We start from the raw sequence: 20,504 nt of genomic DNA on the forward strand, positions 1-20,504 counted from the left end.
TGCAAAAAAGAAGAAAACAAGTGTACTACACACGGATGGTTTGGAGGTTAAGAACAACGTGTATGATTGACAACGAGAACAGCACTGATCCAGGAGAATGTCAACCCTGCCTGGTTTCCGTGGGACAAGTTTCATGCTTCACAATACAACTCATTCCAGGAAAGTTCTCAAGCCATGGCCCAGCATCTCTGGGACGTCCTCCCCAGGAAAGGAGTTGGCCTCTGGCACGGGACAGACCCGTGGGGCTGCTTTCCTCACCACGAGCTGCACTCGGAGAGGCAGGATAGGCTGAGCCCTCCCCCGGTCTCATAAGGCCTGTCACAGATCTTGTGCCTGAACAGTCACACCTACTAGGTGGTGCCAGTCAGTAACCAGACATGAGCAGCACAGAGCATATGGTTGTGTCCCCTCGACCTCTGTCACACACCATGGCCACTGGAGGGGTGTGGAATGTGACGTGCGGGGACCAGCACTTCTTACGTGCCCAGCGACTCGCCAGTCCAAGCTCAGAGCTTGAGTCCTTCGTCTGGAGGTGGGCGCTGTGCACCCCCCCAGCACTGCACCCTCCGCACAGGGTGGCAGGTGAATGAAATGGTGCATATGAAATTGCAGGACAAAGCCAGGCTCAGCTGCAGGACTGCGTGACCAGCACAAGGGTGGACGTCTTCCATGAAATGAGCCCCAGCTAAGCCACACCAGACCAGCCTCCGGGGATGGCTGAGGGTGACCTTTGCCCTCTGCCCACCATTTACCCTGGGGTCAGAGCTCGCAGAGGTGCTACCCCAGCAGAGCTACCTGTCCTTAAAATAAAACCCTGTGTAATGTGTGAGCACTTCAGTGCAGTGAGCTGAACTTGTCTGGATTTGCAGGAACAAATTCCCCACATAAAATGTCATTTAAAATTACAATACAGATGGAAGAACAGGAGGCCGGCCCTCCCCAGAGATGCTTCTCTGTATACTTTTCCCCGCTTTCTGCCTTCCTTAGACACAGGCTGTCTCGGGGCAGAGTCGACTGGCCGTGCCAGGCTGTGGCCCAGGACTGGGCGGAGATGCTCTCTGGAGAGCCCAGATCTTCTCCCTCTGATCTGGCTTCTTCCCAGTTAGGAGCTGCTGCCGCTCCCAGACTCACCTCTGCCACTTCTTGCCTACACTGAAAATGTCACTGGGCCAAGCCACTGCCATTTCCTTTCTGGTTACTACCAGGAGGACGTGGGCCCAAGACGTTCAGGAGGCTGGGAGCTTCGCCACACAGGCTGCAGGGCCGGGAGGAGGCAGACCAGGCTGGAGGAGCCGGGAGACCCATGCCTGCTGTCCACCCAGGGGGCACGTCCACATGTGCAGGAGGGTGAGGATACCCATGGAAGACCCACCGGGGCAGCAGGGAAGTGGCTCAGCCACACCAGGGCTGATAGGAGCTGACGTCTTCACCAAACGGCTCAGGTGACCCACAGGCAGGGCGGGAGCCAAGGAACCAACCCCCAGCCATCCTGGGGCAGCAGGAGTCAGGCAGGTATCCGGGGCTGGATTCTGCCAGAGCAGGTCTCCAGGTAAATGGGGGCAGTGTCACCAAGTAGGTTGCACGAGGGAGGGGACATGGGAACAAGAAGTCTGGCAAATACAATCCAGGACCCATCACAGCAGACCACCTTCTTATTTCTGAATACCCCCAGCCCGTCTAGTGGAGGGTGGTGCTTCAGTGTCTTCTTGTCACCAGGCTCCGTCTGCCCACAGGACACGGGCAGCAGGGACATAGGTCCCTTCCCTGAGAGAAAAGGCTCAGATGGAGGCAGCACCCACAGCCTGGGTCCCAGACAGCACCCTGTGCAGCCCCCCGGGGACAGCCAGAGTGGGCTTGGGGAGGGACTGGGGGTTTTGAGGGACTGGGTACTGCACGTGCCCCTGCAAACTTCACAGATACCCAGAGGGAATGATAGAGGAATGGACCAAGGAAGCTGCGTTGGGCCAGCAGGGGTGACAAGGAAGGGAGAGGCCGTGGCCCCAGGAGGCAGCACCAGGTGTGAGGGTCTCTGCTGGGGCCCTGGAACAAGAAAACAGGACCCAAGAGGGAGAGGGTGCTGTGCCGGGTGATTGAGGGTTCTTAGAAGGTAAGTGTGCTGCAGGTGTGTGGTGCCTGTGGTTGACAGAGTGGAACCCAGGGGGACATCGTGCTGATAAAGGGATCTCAGGTCACGGGATGCCATCCAAGCCTCTGCCGCATGACGGAGGGGTGGGGACAGAGGCTGTGATTTCCTAACAGAGGTGGAGAGGTGCGCAGGCAAAGGGGAGGCAGCGGCGTCCTGGGGTGGGGGTGGGGGGCAGCTCTGGGAGGGGCGCCAAGGAGCTCAGTGGCCCCGCTCTTGCAGGGGTTCAGCCTCAAATCCTGCCAGGGCTGCGGCAGACGGCATTCGCCAGAGCAGAAACCCAGCTTTCAAGCAAGAGGGAAGATCATTTTAAAAAATCTAGCAGAGACCCAGGGCAGTCAGGAGCACTGGGAAGGTGTGGAAGGAGGGAGTGCAGAGGGTGTGGAGGAGCCGGGAGAGATTCCGGGCAGTGGTGGGCGATGGATCCTTCTGTTGGGTAAGCCTTGGGAGTAGCCTTGGGCTGACCAGACCAGGGCTGGCAGCATGGCTCTGGAGCTGCTGGTAGAACTCACAGGTAGCCTTTCTCAATCCCCTAAACCCAGAGTGCTTCCACCAGGTAAGGCCCTCTCCCACACCCTCAGGGGGGAGAACCCAGACTCTGGAGGGTCAGAATCCCCAAGAGCAAAGACAGAGGTCACCCTGGCAGCCACTCCTCTCCTGCCCCACACCCACGAGAGGAGGGAAGGCCATGCTCTAGGCTTCCTGTCACAAGAGGGGCAAGGCTGGGGACAGATGCAGTGTCACACCAGGGAGCTACCACTGCTGTGGCTGCTCCTTTGCTCCACTAGTGGGCCACTGGACCTGGGGTGGCCCCACGGGCTTCCTCTCCTGCCTCCGATGCACCCGTGACTGCTCGCTAATGAGCTGATGCTCCACAGGGACCTCACAGCCCACGTCCATATTCCCTCTTCATCCTCTAGCTTGTCACCTGTCCCGGGTCTCAGGAAGGTTCCACCTTGCACCTAGTCATTTAGCCCGGACTCCTGTGGCCGAGAAGGCTCGTCCCTCCTTCACCCGCCTCATGGGGTCACGTAAGGCCTTTGCAGGTGCTCAGGGGTTCACCAGGCGGAGAAGGCTGGTCCTTCCAGGCTGTGCCATTCAACTGCTGGGTCAGAGCCTCCTGTGCAGACTCCCCTCCACCAGGACAAGACTTCATGAGCCCACACCAGTCTCTAAACGCTGCTGAAGAGCGAGCACGGGCCAGGCTTCCAGATCTTCCTTCTCCGGGGCCTGTGCAGGCTGGCTCCACAGGGCCTCTGTCCCCTGCACTGAAGTCATGGTCTATAGGTGTTCCCCTACCAGACCAGAGAGGGACGAACGTGCTCATTCTTGCTGATGTGGGGCGGAGCACCGTGACACCACATGACACACAGAGCTGTTAGCTACCACAGATGGCTCTCGGGGTTCATGCCAGAGAGCCACTCTGCAAGTCTCACAGGGAGACTCCTGCTAGGCTCCAGGTTCCGGCAGGAAGACTCCTAGTCTTCTTGCAGATGACAGTGACCAGATCTGAGGATGACCAGAAGCCAAATCCCCCCAGCCACTGTGAGAAGAAGTACCAGCCTGCATTGTTATTTCTGGAAGCTTCTTTCTCAAGCTGGTCATTCATTTCATAAATGAAAACTTCTCTAGCTCTTGGGTCATATCGCAGCTTGTTGTCTCCTCTCCTGGTTGGCCTTGAAGTCATTGGTGTACCCGACACTCACTGCTCTGGGTTAGGCACAATGTGTTGTTAAACAGTTTTGTAAACCAAACCAGACCTTCAAACAACTTGGCGTCTCTCGTGCTCAGTCACAAATGTACAATAAATGCTAGGCCTTGTCCTTTGTGTGGTCCTTCTGCTTAGGCCGTATGTAATCCTCAGGTCAGGGCAGTCCATCCCCCGGCCCAGCCTGCAAACCTTGACACAATCACTTGCAGCAGATCAAACAGAAACGTTTACTTGGGAAATATTTCTAACTTTATATCTATAAACCACAGATTGCAAACCAGCAACCCAAATGCCATATTTGCCAGGAAGGCATTTATTTGGAAGTATTGCATTAAAATCTTCCAACTCGGATGCCTTTAAGATGGGCACTTCTTCCTTCTTTGCCTCAGGCCCTGGCTGCCCTGATGGCTCGCCCTCCCCAGCCCTGCTCATCCATGAGCCTGCTCAGCTCTCGAAGCCTTCTGAGCCCCACCTAGACCAAGCATCCTGTGAGGTCCCAGAGGGCCCCAGGGACCGAGGCCAGGTGGTCCCTGAGACCCGCAGAGTGGCTCTGGGTATTACTGAGACATTGCCTTGACGAACACATTTCCTTCTCCCTTTGCTCTTTTGAGACTCTTGGAGAGGATTCTTGGCCCTGGGAGCCCAAGGATGCAGGAGCCTCATGGTCAGGGAGATTCCAAGAGGGAGACCCAAGGGGCCCCAAACAATGGGTTTGGGTGGGGTTCAGGCAGCAGCTTCTGCCAAGCGAGGGAGTTCTGAGAGCCCATGAGACCCGGCAGACGGTTCCTCTATTTTCACAGCCGATGAAAACCGGCTGCTGCAGCAGAGGCTGCCGAGGGCACCAGCTATTTTTAGCGCTCTTCTCTGCCACGCTGGCAGAAGCGCCCTGCTAAGTGGCAGGCGATGGGCTGCGTGTGCTCAGGGAGGAATGCAGCCCCTGAAGCGCTTCCAGGGAGAGCGAGCTTCCTTAGAAGGCAGGAGAACGTGGACGGAATGGCTGAGGGAGGCCAGGGGACGCGTGTCCATCCTGGAGATCTCTGGGGACAAGCAAATTTGCAAGAACCTGCCTATGAATGTGCTTACGGGAAAAATAGATGAATCTGAAACTCCAAGAAAAACAAGGATTTAAGTGATAATTAGAACGCACTGGGGAAGGACTGTCCTGTGTGGTTCATTTGTGTCAGGGACCCTGGAGCCACTCACATAGACTCCCTGCCGACATTTGCCAAATCGAAGCCTTTGGCCAGTTGGTGGCCATTGATGCTAACAGCCCCGGTCTTGAATGCAGGCTTTTCCCAGGGCAGCCTCACAGAAAGAAGGTTTCTGAATTTATTCTGAAGCAGAGCAGAATAGAGTGTAATTTGGGACCTTGATTCTGAATCAGAGAAATCATGTATTTGTTGCTGTTTCTGGAAAGGGCGAGTATTTATTTTTGTTACCCTGAAGTTGTGTCTTTCCATGCGTAGCATCGATTCCCTTGACGAAGGGGAAATACAACAGACTGTTTATTGTGTGTGGATGAAGACCAGGCTCTCTGTTGCCAAAGTCCTCTTTTGCTTTCCAGAAAAACAAAGATAGAGACATGATTGAGGTCTTCCTGCACAGCCTTAAGCGAATGCCCAACCATATGCCCTCCAGTCCCCACCATAGGTCACAAGCCTTCGATCTGGCCCAGGGATTAATGAAGACCACCAGGAAGTGAAGAAGGTGGGACCCGGTGTGGCCTGGGGTGTCTGCTGCAGCCACCAACACCTGACTCCAGGGGTTCAGCAAGGCTGAGGCCACCGTGGACAGTCACACAATGAGCTGGCTCTCCTGGATCGCAGACAGGGAGTCACAGTAAACTCTCAATGCCATCCCATTAGTTCAAGTGTCTGCTTCTGACGAAACTGCAAAGCTCTGTTCCTGTGGCTTTGCTTTTTCTTGGTAAACTACCAAGAAAGTTGCTTTAGAAGAATGGAGCACACACTGCTGAATGAACCACGCCATCCCTGTTAAATGACACAAATGGCTGTGTGTCACGGGGGCACCCAGTGCCACAGTGGCTGAGCCATGCCCTCCTTTCCAGAGCCCCGCTGACCCACGCAGAAGCCCATCCATCCTGCTGGTGACTGGCATGGGGAAGACCACGTAACCTGATTCTGACCACAGGAATGCCACGCCCTTGCTTCAAGTTTCCAGGGCCTTCCTATCATGCCATAGAGTAGAACCAGCAGCTCCTTCTCCAGTGGGAAGATTCAGGGAACCTGGCGGGACCGTCTTGCCTTTTGAATTTCAGTCCATAAATCAACTCAAGAGGCCTTGCCTTCACCCCCAGGGCTCATCAGAGTCCCCTGCAGGGGACGTGTCCCTGTGTACTGAGGGTTTGCAGTTTGCCTTCCATCTGCCCTGCCACGTGGGCTGCACAGGAGCAGGGGTAGCTGCTGGTGTCCCGCTGGAGGGGCCTGATCTAACTCCGGGCATGTGTGAGGCGGTTACTGGATGAGGGTTCCGATGAACTCGTACGCGTGAGGTTGTGAGCTGCCACAGACGGGAGGACCGTTTCCTCAGAAGGAGGTTGATGGCTGACAGCTGTGACAGTGGCTCAAAGCCAGTTTCAGCTCCCAAACTGAAGAGTGGCAGAGAACTGGGCACCCAGAACCACCAGGTGCACTCATGTCCCAGGCTCGTGGCCACTGTAGCTGTCCCTGGACCACCGGACATCAGGTGGGGTCCTCAACCAAAGGACCACCCTCAGTGCAGTCCTGGGCTACAGTATCGTCTAGGAAGAGCTCAGGACATCTGCGCTGTCTGTGAGTCCCTCCTTCTTTCTGTTAGAGAAACCAGGAGTGGACAACAAAGTCTGTCTGGCCACCGTCCTTGGGAAGACCCTCGCACGTCACTTGATTTGGTCTCCACTTCCAGCTCTAGAGGCTCATGTCCCTGGTCATCAATGCTGTCTGTGGCTTCTCCTCATCCCACCTCTGGGTCACCTGGACTTCCAGGGGACGGTTCCAGGTGTGCCCACACCTCTCTGCCTCCGTGACCCACATCTCTCCGCTCAGGGACTTTCCCTACCGCAGTGTGCACAGGGCAGCCCAGAAATGCAGGAACTTAACACAAGGAGAGACAGAGTCAAGAGATAAGCACCAGCTTCCTGTTCCCTGTGACATGTCCCCAGCTCCCCAGGGCTCCCCAATGTGACTGAGCTCTGGGCATGCACAGTCGTCACTTTCTCTAAATTAATACACTTTTGTTGACTTTCTCACTCTTTGTCTTACTTCTCAATGGTCCCTTTGTGTGTCTCTCTTACCTTCCCCCAAAGAACTACCTGCTGCCCAAACATGCCCAGGGCCTGCTTTTGGAGGACCCAAACTAAGACTGGGCCACCACTGGACCATGACCAGTCCGCCTCCCGACCTAAGCCGGCTAGCAGCTGCTCTCACTCCAGTCTCCAGGAGCAGGCAACCCTGAGTGGTGCCTGGGCTTCTCTTTCTTCCTTGGTGCTGGTTCTGTTTCCAGTATCTCCTGGAAAATCGTGCAACTGTGGAGGTGGATCATCTTTTGAAAGCAGACGTGCATGGCCAGCTTCCTCTGGAGGTCCAGACACATTGTCCCAGCTGACTTTGTAACAGCAGGTGGAGGCTCCGAGGCCCCTGGATGGGCAGGAGCCACTTGGAGAGCATCCTCTGTGCACACAGGGCCCTGCTTTTTCCTGTCCCTCACCACCACGTCTTCTTCCACAAGAACTAGACTTAAAACACTCCTCCTTCCGTGTTTTGCTCTTCGGCAACACCGTGCCCACGATGTGAGTTGTGGAATCTGAGTACCACCAGAGGGGTCTCCGAATGGGCCCCACGTGGGAGGGTGGGACCACACTTGCATGTGATTCCAGGCACACAGGGAGGCCCTGGGAGTCCAGCGGGCCTTGGAGCTGCTCGCCAGCTGCAGTCAGCCCAAGGGAGGGGGGAGACCAGCAGCTTCGAGGCTCATCCAGAAAGGAAACCAACAAGGAGCAACCAGAGGGCCGCGCCTGGCCTGGGCCCAGCCGCCCGGCACCGCCGCCAGCTCCCCACTTCCCCAGAAGCCGCACCCAGCGAGGTGGGGCCCTGAGACTGGCTCCTGGGGAGCAGCAGGGTCCAGCTGGAAGTCCAACAAGGGAAATTTGGCAGGGAAATACGAACCATCCCCTAAAAATGAGTCACCACAGGGAAAGAAATTTAAGATGGATCTCAATGTTCATAACACGAGCTTCCTACAAAAAGCCTGGCCCCGCTCCATGGCTGTGATTTCTTTTTAATTCTATAGAAAATTGTAAAGAAGAATGGAAAGCAGAGCGCAGCTGCTCCATGGTCCAGTCGGATGTAGATGGACGTGGAGGACTGGGAGGGCCTGCAGCAGACATCCGCAGAGCCCTTGTGACAGCCTGGACAGGGGCCAGGGCTCTCAGCTTCCTCCCCAAGGCCCAAGGCAGAGGCACTCAGTCTAACAAAAAAGGGATGGAAAGCTACAAGGAGGGAACGGGCCAGAAAGACCCTCTCCGTCCCCAAGGCAGGAACGGAAGGTCTTGGGAAGGGACAGAGGAGGGTCTTTCAGAAGACTACGTCTCAGATTCAACCTCCAGAGGGACATCTAGAAACCTCGAGAGAATGACGTTGAGGGCGCCTTGGAAAGGAGTATGCCCTTGGAGCTTGGGGAGAGTTGTTGGGTCACAACACACCCATCAGGTCACAAACTGGACCATTCTGACCCTCTGTTTCATCATCTGTAAAACTAGGTCAATGACTGCTGGTCAACAGCAGCGTGTGAGACAATGTGTGAGCACCTGGTGCTGAGCCTGGCGCCCAGAGCTACGAGATAAAGACGGCGTGACCTCACCCTGTCACACTGGCTGCTAGAACAGCCCAACACCTCAGGGCCTCAGCCTGGTAGAAATTTATCTCAAGACCCAAAGCAGCGTTCCTGATTGGCCAGTCTCCTTCTACACGGCAAGCCCGAGGCAGACCCAGAGAGTGCTGGGTGAGCGTTAGGGTCAGGATCAAGGAAGTACATGGAGTCCTCCACGTGGTCTGGCCAAGGAGGGGACTTGGAAGGAGAGAGCAGCCAGCTGTCAGGGGTGCGAACTGCAGGGCTCAGATGGCACCCGCTGAGCCCTAAGCTGGACGGATGAACTGACAAAGGGTTTGGCTTTATTTGCTTTGTGGGAATAAATATGAAAATCTGAATGCAAAGATCATGCCAGCCAGTGCACGGACGGGACCTAAACGCGGCCAGGCCCACCCCGGCTACACTTCTCTGCCGTCACTCATTCTGGTCTCCCAGGAGTGTCTGCAGCAGACCGGGCTGCCCTGGCACCTGGTCCACACACGGCAGCCAGGGTGCTCTGCAGCTCACGGCCCTGTGCAGCTCCCTGTCCTGCGACCCCCAGCCCCAGCCTCCGTCTGCCCCACTGAGTGCCTCACTGTGGGGTCCCCTCTGCCCAGAGCTCCCTGGGTCCTTCCTCTGCTTGGCCAAAGCTGCCTTCTCTGTGAGGCCTCTGTGGTTCCCAGCTGAGACCCGGTGACACAGTTGTGAGTGTTGCCCACCACTTCCCTGGTCACCTGCCTGTTCCCACAGCCCTCATTCATCGTCTTCCACAGCTGCCTGCCCTTTGTCCACTGGGCTTTGTCTTCCTCCGCCCCAGGGTGGGGTCCAGGTCTGGTTTCCGCCTGGGCTCCTCCCAAAGCCCAGAGCGGCACAGAGCCCGTGCCAGCCGCGGCTGCGCAGGTTGAGGCCACCCATGAGCTGCCAGACATCACTGAACAAAATGGAATTACGTGGATTTGGAGTGGCTGGCCCACAACTGCCCTCCACTCGGGGGAGAACTCACGCTGGGGTACAAGGCAGGTTGGGTGGCGGGCTAGATGCCCGGGACGGGAGACACTGCAGCTGCCCGCGGGCAGGCCAGGGCGGCCAGGAGGACGCTCTGGGTGAGTGGGCTTCTCAGGGCTCAGGTCTCTCTCCTGCAGCCTGCGGCTCTCACGTCTGAGCCTCCCTGGGTAGGACTGAGGGTCTGGTCCTGGTCATAAGAGCTCCCCTCCTCAGGGCCACCAGGCACCAAGTGCAAAGAGGGAGAGGACCAGGGAGGCTGCGTGGACGTCCTTCTCAGCCGCCCGCCCAGCCCCACAGGGGCCCACCTGGCTCAGTCCCGTGAGACACTCCAGTGCCCCCACGTGCTGACCCTGAGACTAACGCTGTGGAGCTGGGGACCAGTGACCGAACGGCTCAGTGCAGACCGTAAAGTAGCTTAAATTGACAAAGAGTGTGGTTTTCGCATCAAAATATGTTCTAGCTTAAAGCACCTGGTTGACAAGGGTAGAACATGACAGAGACGGAAGTAAGTCCTTCCCGGTGGGAAGTGCCAGGAGGACCGCCTCCTTCCATGGCGGCCAAAGCCCTCCTGAAGGCTGGGGCATCACCCTCTGGGTGCTCCCAGCTGCTGGGGTGGCCCAGGAGGAGCACCCTTGGTGCCAGGGCCTGGAGGAGGCAGCAGAAGGTGTCGGGGACATGCAGGTAGCAGCAGGAAATGGTGTGGAGCCAGGTGCAGGGCAGCCGTGAGGGTCCGAGGGGAGAAGAGTGGGCTCCAGTCTCGGGCCCAGCCAGCCACCAGGCGGAGGGCAGTTCCCCGGGAACTCGCTGCCCCGTCTCTCCCCTCACAGCCCTCGCCACCCACAGGCAGTGCTCTGTGACCTCTTCGGCAACCCCAGGCTCGGTCACAACACCTCCTGGGAAGACCAGCCACAGGGATGCGTGTCCTCTGCGTCCACTCCTGCTTCCAAGCCCACCCCTGCCCTTCTTCAGACCTCAGGATCTTTGAAACTTGCCATTGGGTGAACCCCACCGACTTCTCGTCAGCCACCACCTGCCCGTCCCCCTGTCTACCGTGGTCCCCCCAGTCCATCCCAGCCGATCCCAGGACTCACAAGGACAATCCACTCACCCTCGCTCCTCAGTTCTGGGGCCTCTTAGCCTCCACTCCACCTCCGTCGCCTGTCCCCTCGGGTAACCAGAGTCCCCCTACCCCTCCACTGCAGCACGTTCCCCTCCCAGATCCCAAGATCCACCACTGTGACCATCCCTGGAAGACCCCACACCTGCCCTTCTCTTTATCAAATCCACCTGGAGAAGCCCCAGCCCTGGGGAGGCCAGCTGCCTGCCCTCCTGTGTCTACGTCAGAGCCGCCACAGAAAAAGCCCAGGAGGCCCAGAGGCCCTGTGACCACCAGCCCCCGCGGGTCCGCCTCCACGCCAGCTCACCTCCCAGCAAGTCCCCACTTCCCGCCGCCAAGAGCTCTTGTGAGAGCCCCTCCCTCCCCAGACCCCTGCTGTCCCTGTCTCTGGCCTGTCCCTCTTTCCCCTGAAGAGTTCCAAGCCCTAAGAAGAGCTTTGTCACATTCTCGCTCCCAGTTCCACAAAGGGCCTTTGTCCACCTTCTCTCTCCCTCGCCTGCTCTGAGGGTGGAACTTCACTTGTGGCTCCGTCTCGTCCCTCCTCAGGTTCAGCAGGGGGGTCTCCAGGGGGCCACTCTGCCCTGACCCCATGAGTCTCCCCTCTCTCATCAGACATTCCCAGTGGCACAGCCCTGCACTGGGTATTGGCCCCATGGTATGTGGCATGACAGAGACCTTCTGCACAGCAGCCCCCAAGGACGCTCTTGGGTCTGTACAACCCCTGCCCATCCACCGCCCAGTGCCCTATCTGCCCCACAGCCAGTTCACCCAGCCATCTACCTGGAGTGTGTCTTCTCCTACTCTCTGACTCAACTGAGACTCCAGCAGCCTTGAGCTGCCCGGGGACAGGGACAGAGCAGAGCACAGGCGAAGTGAACTGAAATCGGGGGTGGGGTGGCGTGCTGGTGGCAGAGGGCCTGTCTCTGGAGCACCTCAAGTGAGTCCAGCGTATTTGTGGCACGCCTGGAACAGGTCTCAGAGTGCCATGGAGACAGGTCAGCGGGTCTGACCACTTCCCTGGCTCTGGAGGCTGCGTATGTGGGCCTCTGGGCCACGGGCGTTCTCCTCACATGAGGCCTGGGGCCAGTGTCCGCACAGCAGAGGAACCATGGCCATACTCCAGGGCCACCAGCCACCAGGGGCAGTGGGTGCAAAAGACCGCGGCTCCCTCATCCCTCCGCTGAGCTCCAAGGCACCACAGAGAGTCAAGCTCCCGCACATTGTGACAGTGGCCTCCCTGTCCCCATCTCACTCCTGAATTGGCCGCTCAGTGGCTTCTTCGCGCCTCCCAGGAAGCTGAATCCCCAGATCAGAGTCTGCTTTGGGGGGAAGCAGGTTTTGATAACGCGGGCCACGTTACGTCCAGGCAGATCAGTCGTCAGGGAAGACCACGAGGGGCACAGGGCTCGGCCCGTGGCTCTCTGCTCCTGAAGTTCCACAGGGTTGACCTTGGGGGCCTGGGGGACCCTGTTCTCTCTGTGGATCCCCAAGGGCCACAACTCAGAGCCCTGAACTGGCACTTCCCCAGTAACTGCTGAGACAGACGACGACAAGGGAAAGGTCCCGTGGCCTCAAAATGGCAGAGGCCACACACGTCCTTCACCTCCAGTGGAAAGGGACGGACATTCAGCTGATGCTCTCCCTGAAGCCAAGACCCTACCAGGCCTTAAGACCACCTCAAAGACTCAGGGCCCGTGGCAGGACAGGGTCTGCCTCCTTCCTCCCACCACCAGCTTACGCTGTGCCCACCCAACCGCTGGCCCCGTGGAAAGAGAGCAGTGGCTAAGCAGAGGGTTGGAGCCACGAGACAAGTTTATTTCCCAGGGAGCCAACAAGCAGCTGGAGGCCAGCTTCTCACTGCCCCTGCCTCCGGAGGCTGGGCTACTGGGGGAAGGAACTCAGTGCCCGGAGCCTGTGGGGGCTTCCCTGGCAGCGACCTACAGGAGGGGGAGGACTCACCCGCAGTCAGCTCCCCCAGGCTAGGCCCCTGCTGATTCCCCAGAGAACTAGAATGTACCTCCCCAGGGCGTCGGCTCCGGCCACCTGCCGCAGGTGGGACCAGAGCAGAGCAGGGCAAGAGAGCAGCGGCAACAGTGGCCCAGCTCAGCCCTGGCCTTGGGAGTGCAGCTCAGAGGCCCAGCGTGGCACTCCACCACCTGCAGGAGAAGGGCGCGTCTCGCCTGTGCTGGGAGCAGCATGTGAGGTGTCAGAAACGCACAGGACTCAGCCTGAAGGTCCAGTGGTGACAGTTCTGTGGACTGAGGATGACGAGGGGTGGCAGGATCTGGCCAAGAGCTCACCATGGGGCTGCTACCAGCCTGCCAGCCACAGATGGGCACAGCAGAGCTGGGAGCTGACATTGGGGATGCTGAGGCTGTGCCAAAGGCCGAATAGTGACATGGTTAGAGAAAAGTCCTAAGCCACAATTCCTCAGGATCGGACCTTATTGGAAGCATGGTCAGTGCAGGGGTAACTGAGACTGGGACATGCTGAGCCGGGGTGCGAGCAATCCAGCCTGACTGGCATCCTCACAGGAGACGCCGTGTGGAGACAGAGGCACAAAGAGCAGCCCGTGACCTCAAAGTCACAGACCGTGTGCTGCCACCGCAAGCCCCGGGGCACCAAGGGGACAGCCACCACCAGAAGGAAGGGACGGGGATGGAAGGAGGACGAGGAAGGACCCTCCCCCTGCGGTTCAGGGGCCCAGCTCACACCTACCTTGGTTGTGAACCTCCATCCGTGACAACAGTGAGAAGGGAATTTGTCTTAAACCACCAGGTTGGGGCCCTTTGTGACGGCAGCCCTTGCCCACCCAGGCAGACAGCTTCGAGCCCTGCACCCCACCTGCTCACTCAGACCTTGGCTCGGGCCAAGAGCCCAAGGGAGGCTCCAGGCGTGTTCACCTGGGGGCTCAGGTACTGTGGGGGTGGCCTGAGAAAGTCCCCAAACGCCCATTTCGTGCCCACCACCAAAATCCTTTGAGGGGCCCTGGCGGGTCCAATGGATGCTAAAATAGGGGTCTTCAAAGACAAGGGGTCAGGGCTGACCCAGAGCTGGAAGGGCCAATGGGAATAAAGGGGCAGCTTTGGTGCGGGCACTCAGTGGTGCTGGGGAAGGGCATCCTAGGATGCTTCAAAGACCAGGTGAGACCACCTGCCCATGAGGGCCCCTGAAGGGCCCCCAAAGCTTCCGTTCCACTGGAGCTACCCCAGGGTTCCTCTGGGCCCTCCAGTCCCAACGAAATGAGACACACTCAAATCCCAACCTCACGGGCCACAAAGCCTCGAGTCCTTCCCAGGTCCCCCCAAATTCCAGGAGAGCTCAGCCCACAGCATCCTTGGCTTCTCACCCACTGACGTGGCCACAGAGCTCAATCCCTCCCCAGTTTCTACAAAGGTGCCCCCACTCCAAGAGTCTAGAACTTTCCTTCAAGGATCCTGGTGGGCATCCTGGGCCTTGGGGATCCTGCAACCCCTCAGCTCCGCATGCCGCACCCTCCCTCCTGCTGTCTGCCCTCCCACAGGTCACGAGGCAAAACCACCCTCAAGCCACCTTCCTTCTGCTCGCCAAGGTCCTGGAGTCCACCTGTAGCACCCTCGGGCTGCAGGCATTTTGCTGGACACATTCCCTTTTCTTCCTCGGGGGACTCAGGTGTCGCGAGCATGTGTGTGTGCGTTTGTGGGTTATTTCTGAAGGTAGGAGGAAAAGATTCCCAGGGGAACCTCCTTCTCTCAGCCATTGAGGCAGAGCAAGCCCAGCCCAGGGAAGAGTCACTGCAGATGTGGACGGGTAGGAGGCTGAGGCTCTGGTCAACCCAAAGGTGGAGGACAGAGAGCATGGCGGCCTGTGCTCCTGAGATGGGAAGGCTCCAGGGCCCCTGGCTGTGCACCTGTGGCTGGATCCACCTGTGCCAGCTGCCCACCTGGCCCAGCACCCAGCACAGCCTGGAACCAAAGGGTGGTGCCTGGGACCAGAGGCCAGGCAGGGCCGTGCCTTATGACCCTGGGGTGAGTCTGACAATCCTTGCTCTGGACACAAGACAGCCAAGGGCCAAAGCACAACACTTTCAATATACTTTATTAAAAAGTTTCTTTGTATAAATTTCCTAAACATTTTAAAATTAAAATTAAACCCCACCCCTCACTCAAAATAAAAACAACAACATCAGAGGAATGCCAAAAATATTCCCTATCATGGCTTGCTTTTAATTCTTTAATTAAGGCTTTGGTCCCAACAGTGCACACAGGTCAGGGGATTCTGCTTTCTTCCAACTAGAGCACTTGTTAGAGGGCTGAGAAGAAGAAATTAGCTCAAAGCCTAATCCAGGAAACTGGGGAAGAAAAGGTTGGCTCTTGTCTCTGCATCTAAAGTTGCGCTTAACTAAGGAGGAGATGAACCAAGCGTAAGCAGGTGGAGCAGCTGTGGCGTGGGGTGTGACGCTCTAGGCCACTGGAGCCCCAGGGCAGCTGCACCAGGAATGTTCACACGTGGCCCACGGTGGAGAGCTGTCACAAGTTCCAAGTGCAGACGTCACTGCAGGAGACGAGGAGCGAGGGTCCCCAGACTCGTTTAGCACCATATTGACAGACAGGTCGCAAGGCAGAAGGTTCCTCCAGATTCGAGTGTCACTCAAAGCATGAAATAGCACAGTGCCGGGCTCCCCGGAGCTTCTGCAGAGACAGCTGGAAAGGCCGCTCCGTCTCAGAGGTATGCGTCGCGCCAGCGCGCTTAGGTGCCAACCACGTCGATGACTCCAGGTTTGGTGAGCACTGAGCATGGGGGAGAGAAGAGGATGAGGAAGCACATCACTGACCAAGAAGGACGTGCACTCACCGGGACATGACCCCACGCTGTTCACCCCTTCACGCTGCCTGTTCAGGAACGTCCCTGGTACCCCGTGACCTGCTGGGCTGGACCCTGGGGCTGTCTGTGCCCTCAGAGTCCACACTCCCTCCCCAAGTCATCTACCTGGACTTCATGCCAACTGAACTCTGCCCACTGTGCACTGACCCCAGGCCTCTGCCCGGCTGCTTAATTCAAATACCAAGTACGTTGCCCAAGGGGATGGACATATATTGGGTGGGCCCAGAGTCAGCATTGTTATTTACAGAAAGCAAAATTACTTAAAGATAAGCATATGGGGGTATTTATCTTTGGTGTTGTTTCTAATTGATCATGATATTATTTTTCTCATAATCATGTTTGGTGCAATATGTTGAGTAAAGGGGATTTGGTAACATTTCTGAAGAGTGGTAAGTAGTTGGCCATGTGTCTCTCCACTGGCCAAAAAAAAAAAGAAAGTATGTTTCTAGAAAAAAAATGTAATTTGAAAAATCAAATTCACAGAGGTTTGTTTGTAAAATTTTAAATTGTGCTTATTCTGTATCCTTATCTGAGGATACAGTTTACCTTTTTTCATTTGTATCATAATCACTGTAATTCAAATATTCCTCAAGGGCAGTTATTGACCTGGTGTCTTATTTGCGGCAGCCAACCACAGAGAATCACTTACCATGACCGCAAACTTTTTCACATTGTTCCTGTGATTCAAAGTTGTTCTCGTTTCCACCACAGCCTCCGAACCAGAACCTGGCGCAGTTCTTGGTGCCTGGGTCGTAGTACCACTTGAGGGTGAAGTCCCTGCAGGTGCCTATCTCCATGGGCAGCTTACATATATCTGCAGTGACAGGGGAGAAGGGCCTCCATGAGGCTCCATTAGGCTGCAGCACGGCCAGCTGCAGTCTAACCAGAACACAGGTCAGTTTCCACGAGGAAAAGCCCCTTCCCCTGACTGAGCCTGTGTCCTCGCTGACATGGGGACAGAATAATCACCCAGCTTTGCAAGGAATGAACAAAGCTTCCCCATGGTTCACGGAGGACGCTGGAATCCCAAATGTTAGCTCTCCTCCTCGGAAACTGGAAACAAGATGAACGGCTCATCCTCTTCCCACTCACGAGACCGCCGACTCCCTGATTCCTTCTATGCTAATTCCTCAGAGAAGAAACTGGTTTAAACCACGTGGAGCTCCCCATTCCTTGGGAAAACGGCATTTAAATAACAGCTCAAAACTAAAGCTGCTCACTTCGCTGCAAGCCAAGTAGACTGGAAATCAAAGGCAAAGTGGGAATGAAGAACCTGTAAGAATGTGCGTGTGCTCACACACGTGTGCAGCTGAGCTTTTTCAAGACCTGCCAAATCAAACAAGTTCAAACAACTACCACTGAGGAGAATCCACCACCGCGAAGACGCGGCCGAGGAGCATCTTCCTCCTGTTGAGGAAGTCAAGCGGCCACGTCCCTCCGGGCCTGCAGAGGAGGGCTGGCAGCTCAGGCACGCCCCATGTCTGTTTACAGAGTTCTCTGGCAAACTCCAGAGGAGATACACAGATGTCAACTGTTATCTGAAAGTTTGAAAAATGTCAACCTCCTTGGGACAAAACTCCCTGGGGTGGATGAGGCTGCGTGTTTGTGTGAGTAGCTCATGAGCCTAAATCTCCCAGCTCTGCCCAGAACAGCGGCCATCCCACTGTCCTTGATCCACAGCTGTGGGGTGGGGGCAGTGTGGGCATCTGCAGCTGTGACCAGCACCAGGGGGAAAAGAAGCCAAAGTCTCGGGGTTGCCATCAAATCTCGGGTCAGCTGTGATGCAGCAGACTCTAAGCTACACAGCACCGAGGCTCAGAAGTGTCTCCAATGACCCTGGCTGCTGAGGGGAGGCTGTCCCCCAAGACTGGGGGCTGCCAGCGCTTCATCCACACCTCCTAGGTGCAGACCCCTTCAGAGGTGGAGAGAGCCAGGGGCCACCCAAGAGCTTTCAAGGCCCAAAGACGCAGAATAAAATGGCAACAGTTTACAACCACCACCTTCTTCCTCTCGAATGTGCCAGGGGCCTCCAGGGTGCTGTGCAGGGAACTGAGCAAGGCGACACTGTGGATCACTGGGCAAGCTCCACGCTCACCGTGGCGCCCCGCAGGCCTGTTAGCCAGGCCAGCTGTCTGCCGGGCTTTCTCTGTCCTCCTTGAGGACGCCCCAAATGGCACACATTTATTCACAATTTTAAAAAGAAAGAAAGAAAACCAAATATCCTCAGGGTGCATCTGGCCTGAGCACTGCAACTGATGGTCACGCTCCGAAGCAGAGATGGACAGACCATCTTGAAGACAGCAGCTTCTCTTCAACCAAGCAGAGCAAATATTTATAGCTGTTTATCTGAACTTGTGAGGTTCAGTTCTTTAAATTATTATTGAAAGTCAGATTTTCCCCCACTACTTCATCTTGTGCTAAACAATGATCTATATCCACAATGGAACTTGGCTAACCAAATACTGTGCTTCGTCAGGACTAAGAAATTTTAATTTTAAGATGCAATGCTATTTTCTGTTCCCAGAATACTACCAGCCAGGCAGGATATGTGGTCAATTGTAAGTCACGTTTCAGTTTCAGAAGTGTTACAATGAGGGGAAACGTGCACCTTACAGTCAATAAAATAAGTAAAAGATGAGTGACCACAAAAATGAGCTCCTCCAGAGCTGGACGATTGGCCCGGTGACGTCTGCTCGGACAAAACGTGACCAGTTCACAGACTGCCAATGTCTAGAACAAGTAATACAGAATGTTAATTATTTTGGTGAGTTTCTGCGTTGGACTCTTCCTTAACTCATATGGGTAAGCCAATAGTTTAGGACTCTTTTTGCAATATTGCATAATGTTAACCTCCTGGCTTTGATTTTGTTTGGACACCTCAGTGAGGTGCCTTTGGTAACATCTAAATTTCTATACAAAGTCTCCTTAGCCAAAATTAGATGGGGGAGGGGAGAGGTGGCAACAAACCCTAAAACCAAAATTGACAGCACATGGTACTGTCAGGCTGAGGCTCTTAGGCTGTGATGCGAGTGAGGGATCTTCCCATCACCTCTAGCTAATGGCCATATCTGCAGGCAACACATGGACCCCAGGAAAGGGCTGGGGTGTGACCTTTTTAGGTGCTGAAGAAAGCAAAGATAGAAAGGGTTTTGTGTGTGTGTGTGTGTTGGATGGAGGAAGAGGGTTAATTTTATTTTGTTTAAAAAAAAAATACAAGTTTTGCTGGGCACAGTGGCACGCACCTATAATCCCAGCGACTTGTTGGGAGGCTGAGGCAAGGCGATGGCAAATTGGAGATCAGTCTGAACAACTTAGTAAGAACCTGTCCCAAAATAAAAAATACAAAGGGCGGGGATGTGGCTCAGCCGTGGGGCACCTAGATTCAATCCCTAGTACTGCAAAAAAAACTTTAACCATTTCAAACAGAATCATGTAGTACTGCGAAACCTAGGATCCTAAATGGCAGGTAATGAGGCTGTAGTCCCACTAGTGGAACCAACCCTTGTCGCCAGTCAGGGTCTTACACTCAGGGTCTTGCAGGAAGCCATTTCCCTCTAGACCAAACAGGGCCAGGACTTATGTGGGAGACAAAGAATCCCGTAGCCACTCTGTCCAACATATGTGCCCGTGTCTGTCAAATTCTCCATAAGCAGGCATCTCTTGGGTTGGGCGTGTAGCTCAATGTAAAGCTTGTGTTTAGCTTGAACTCAACTCCTAGCATCAAAGCAAAAACAAGATTCTCTTAAAATGTGGCTTTTGAAACAGGAAAACGTTAATATACACAATGGAAAGCTCAAATATCACTGCTGGCCATCTCCTTCCCCTGAATTGGATGCCTAGGGCCAGGGCCTTTCATTTCCTTGTGTTCTTGCACCAATTTCTAAATGGACTCAAACATGGGTCCAAATTGGTAAACTAGGGCAAAAAATGCAGGTTGTCAGGTGGAATCTTTTATTCATGGAAGTAAAGAATTGCTAACATTTCATACTGAGAAAGAGACACACATTTGTGAATCTAAACTGAGTTTGTAATAAGTTAATGGTCCAAAAGATAAAATGAATCAAAATGCATGCATGTCCATTTGGAAAAGCTGGTTTTAAAACTTAATTTTGCCTGAGTTGTTTAGAAAATACATCTTGAAGAAATAATGCATATTGTGATCATTAATAATTGGATACAAATTGTACCTGCAACTATAGAGTGTAGTTACTCTATTTTTTAAAGTTATTTAATAAGGAGTGATTAGTTGACACTCCCTTCTTCAACTCTAAAAAATATAAATATTATTAAATATTTTACTTCTGCTGAAGAAAGTGTCTAAGAGGATAAGCCGGGCAGGGGACCAGGCTGGGGAGAAGGGAAGACCAGCTTTCGCCTCTTTAATTCTAGTTACCCCTTCCTTGCTGTTGCGGTCCATTTTGGATTTCAATCATTTTGAAGTAAACACCCAATTATTTTAATTCAAAAAAAGCTCCCAAGAGTGGCATGCATGTGGGGGCACACCCAATGGTCATGGCCATGAACTGAGTCCCTTCTCCCGGCCGAGCGCTGTTCTACCTCTGTGCGGGCTGCAGAGATCAAGGGTGCAGGGCCTTGCTCTTGAGAAAGGCAGGGAGCTTGCGTCTCCATGCTATCTGAATCCCTGAGTGGGAAATCCACACGCAGGCACGTGCACAACACATGTGACAAGGTCAGAGAACACGCGCTTGAGTGACGGGACCCACCAGTGTCAAGGGTGCAGTGTGTCAGACACCCTGCAGCCCGAGAGAAGCCCAGGCTGCCAGCTCAATACCTCCTCCCTCTCTGTCATGTGGGGAGGA

The 20,504-nt window shown here is 55.2% G+C and overlaps 1 protein-coding gene across 5 annotated transcripts in view; it reads right to left on the minus strand.

The window, feature by feature from the left end:
• Positions 1 to 14,880: 14,880 nt before the first annotated feature.
• The window catches only part of Col6a3 (collagen type VI alpha 3 chain), a 77,764-nt gene continuing 72,140 nt past the window's right edge, over positions 14,881 to 20,504 (minus strand). For all 5 annotated transcript variants that reach the window (XM_013359152.3, XM_040268062.2, XM_040268064.2 and 2 more), the window contains 2 exons: positions 16,334 to 16,498; positions 14,881 to 15,590 (listed from right to left, as the gene is read on the minus strand). In XM_013359152.3, coding sequence (XP_013214606.2) covers positions 15,550 to 15,590; positions 16,334 to 16,498 — 206 coding nt within the window. In that variant the 3' untranslated portion in view covers positions 14,881 to 15,549. The remainder of the gene's footprint in view (positions 15,591 to 16,333; positions 16,499 to 20,504) is intronic.

This window comes from Ictidomys tridecemlineatus, chromosome 7 (genome assembly GCF_052094955.1).
Source record: "Ictidomys tridecemlineatus isolate mIctTri1 chromosome 7, mIctTri1.hap1, whole genome shotgun sequence".
Taxonomy (NCBI): domain Eukaryota; kingdom Metazoa; phylum Chordata; class Mammalia; order Rodentia; family Sciuridae; genus Ictidomys; species Ictidomys tridecemlineatus.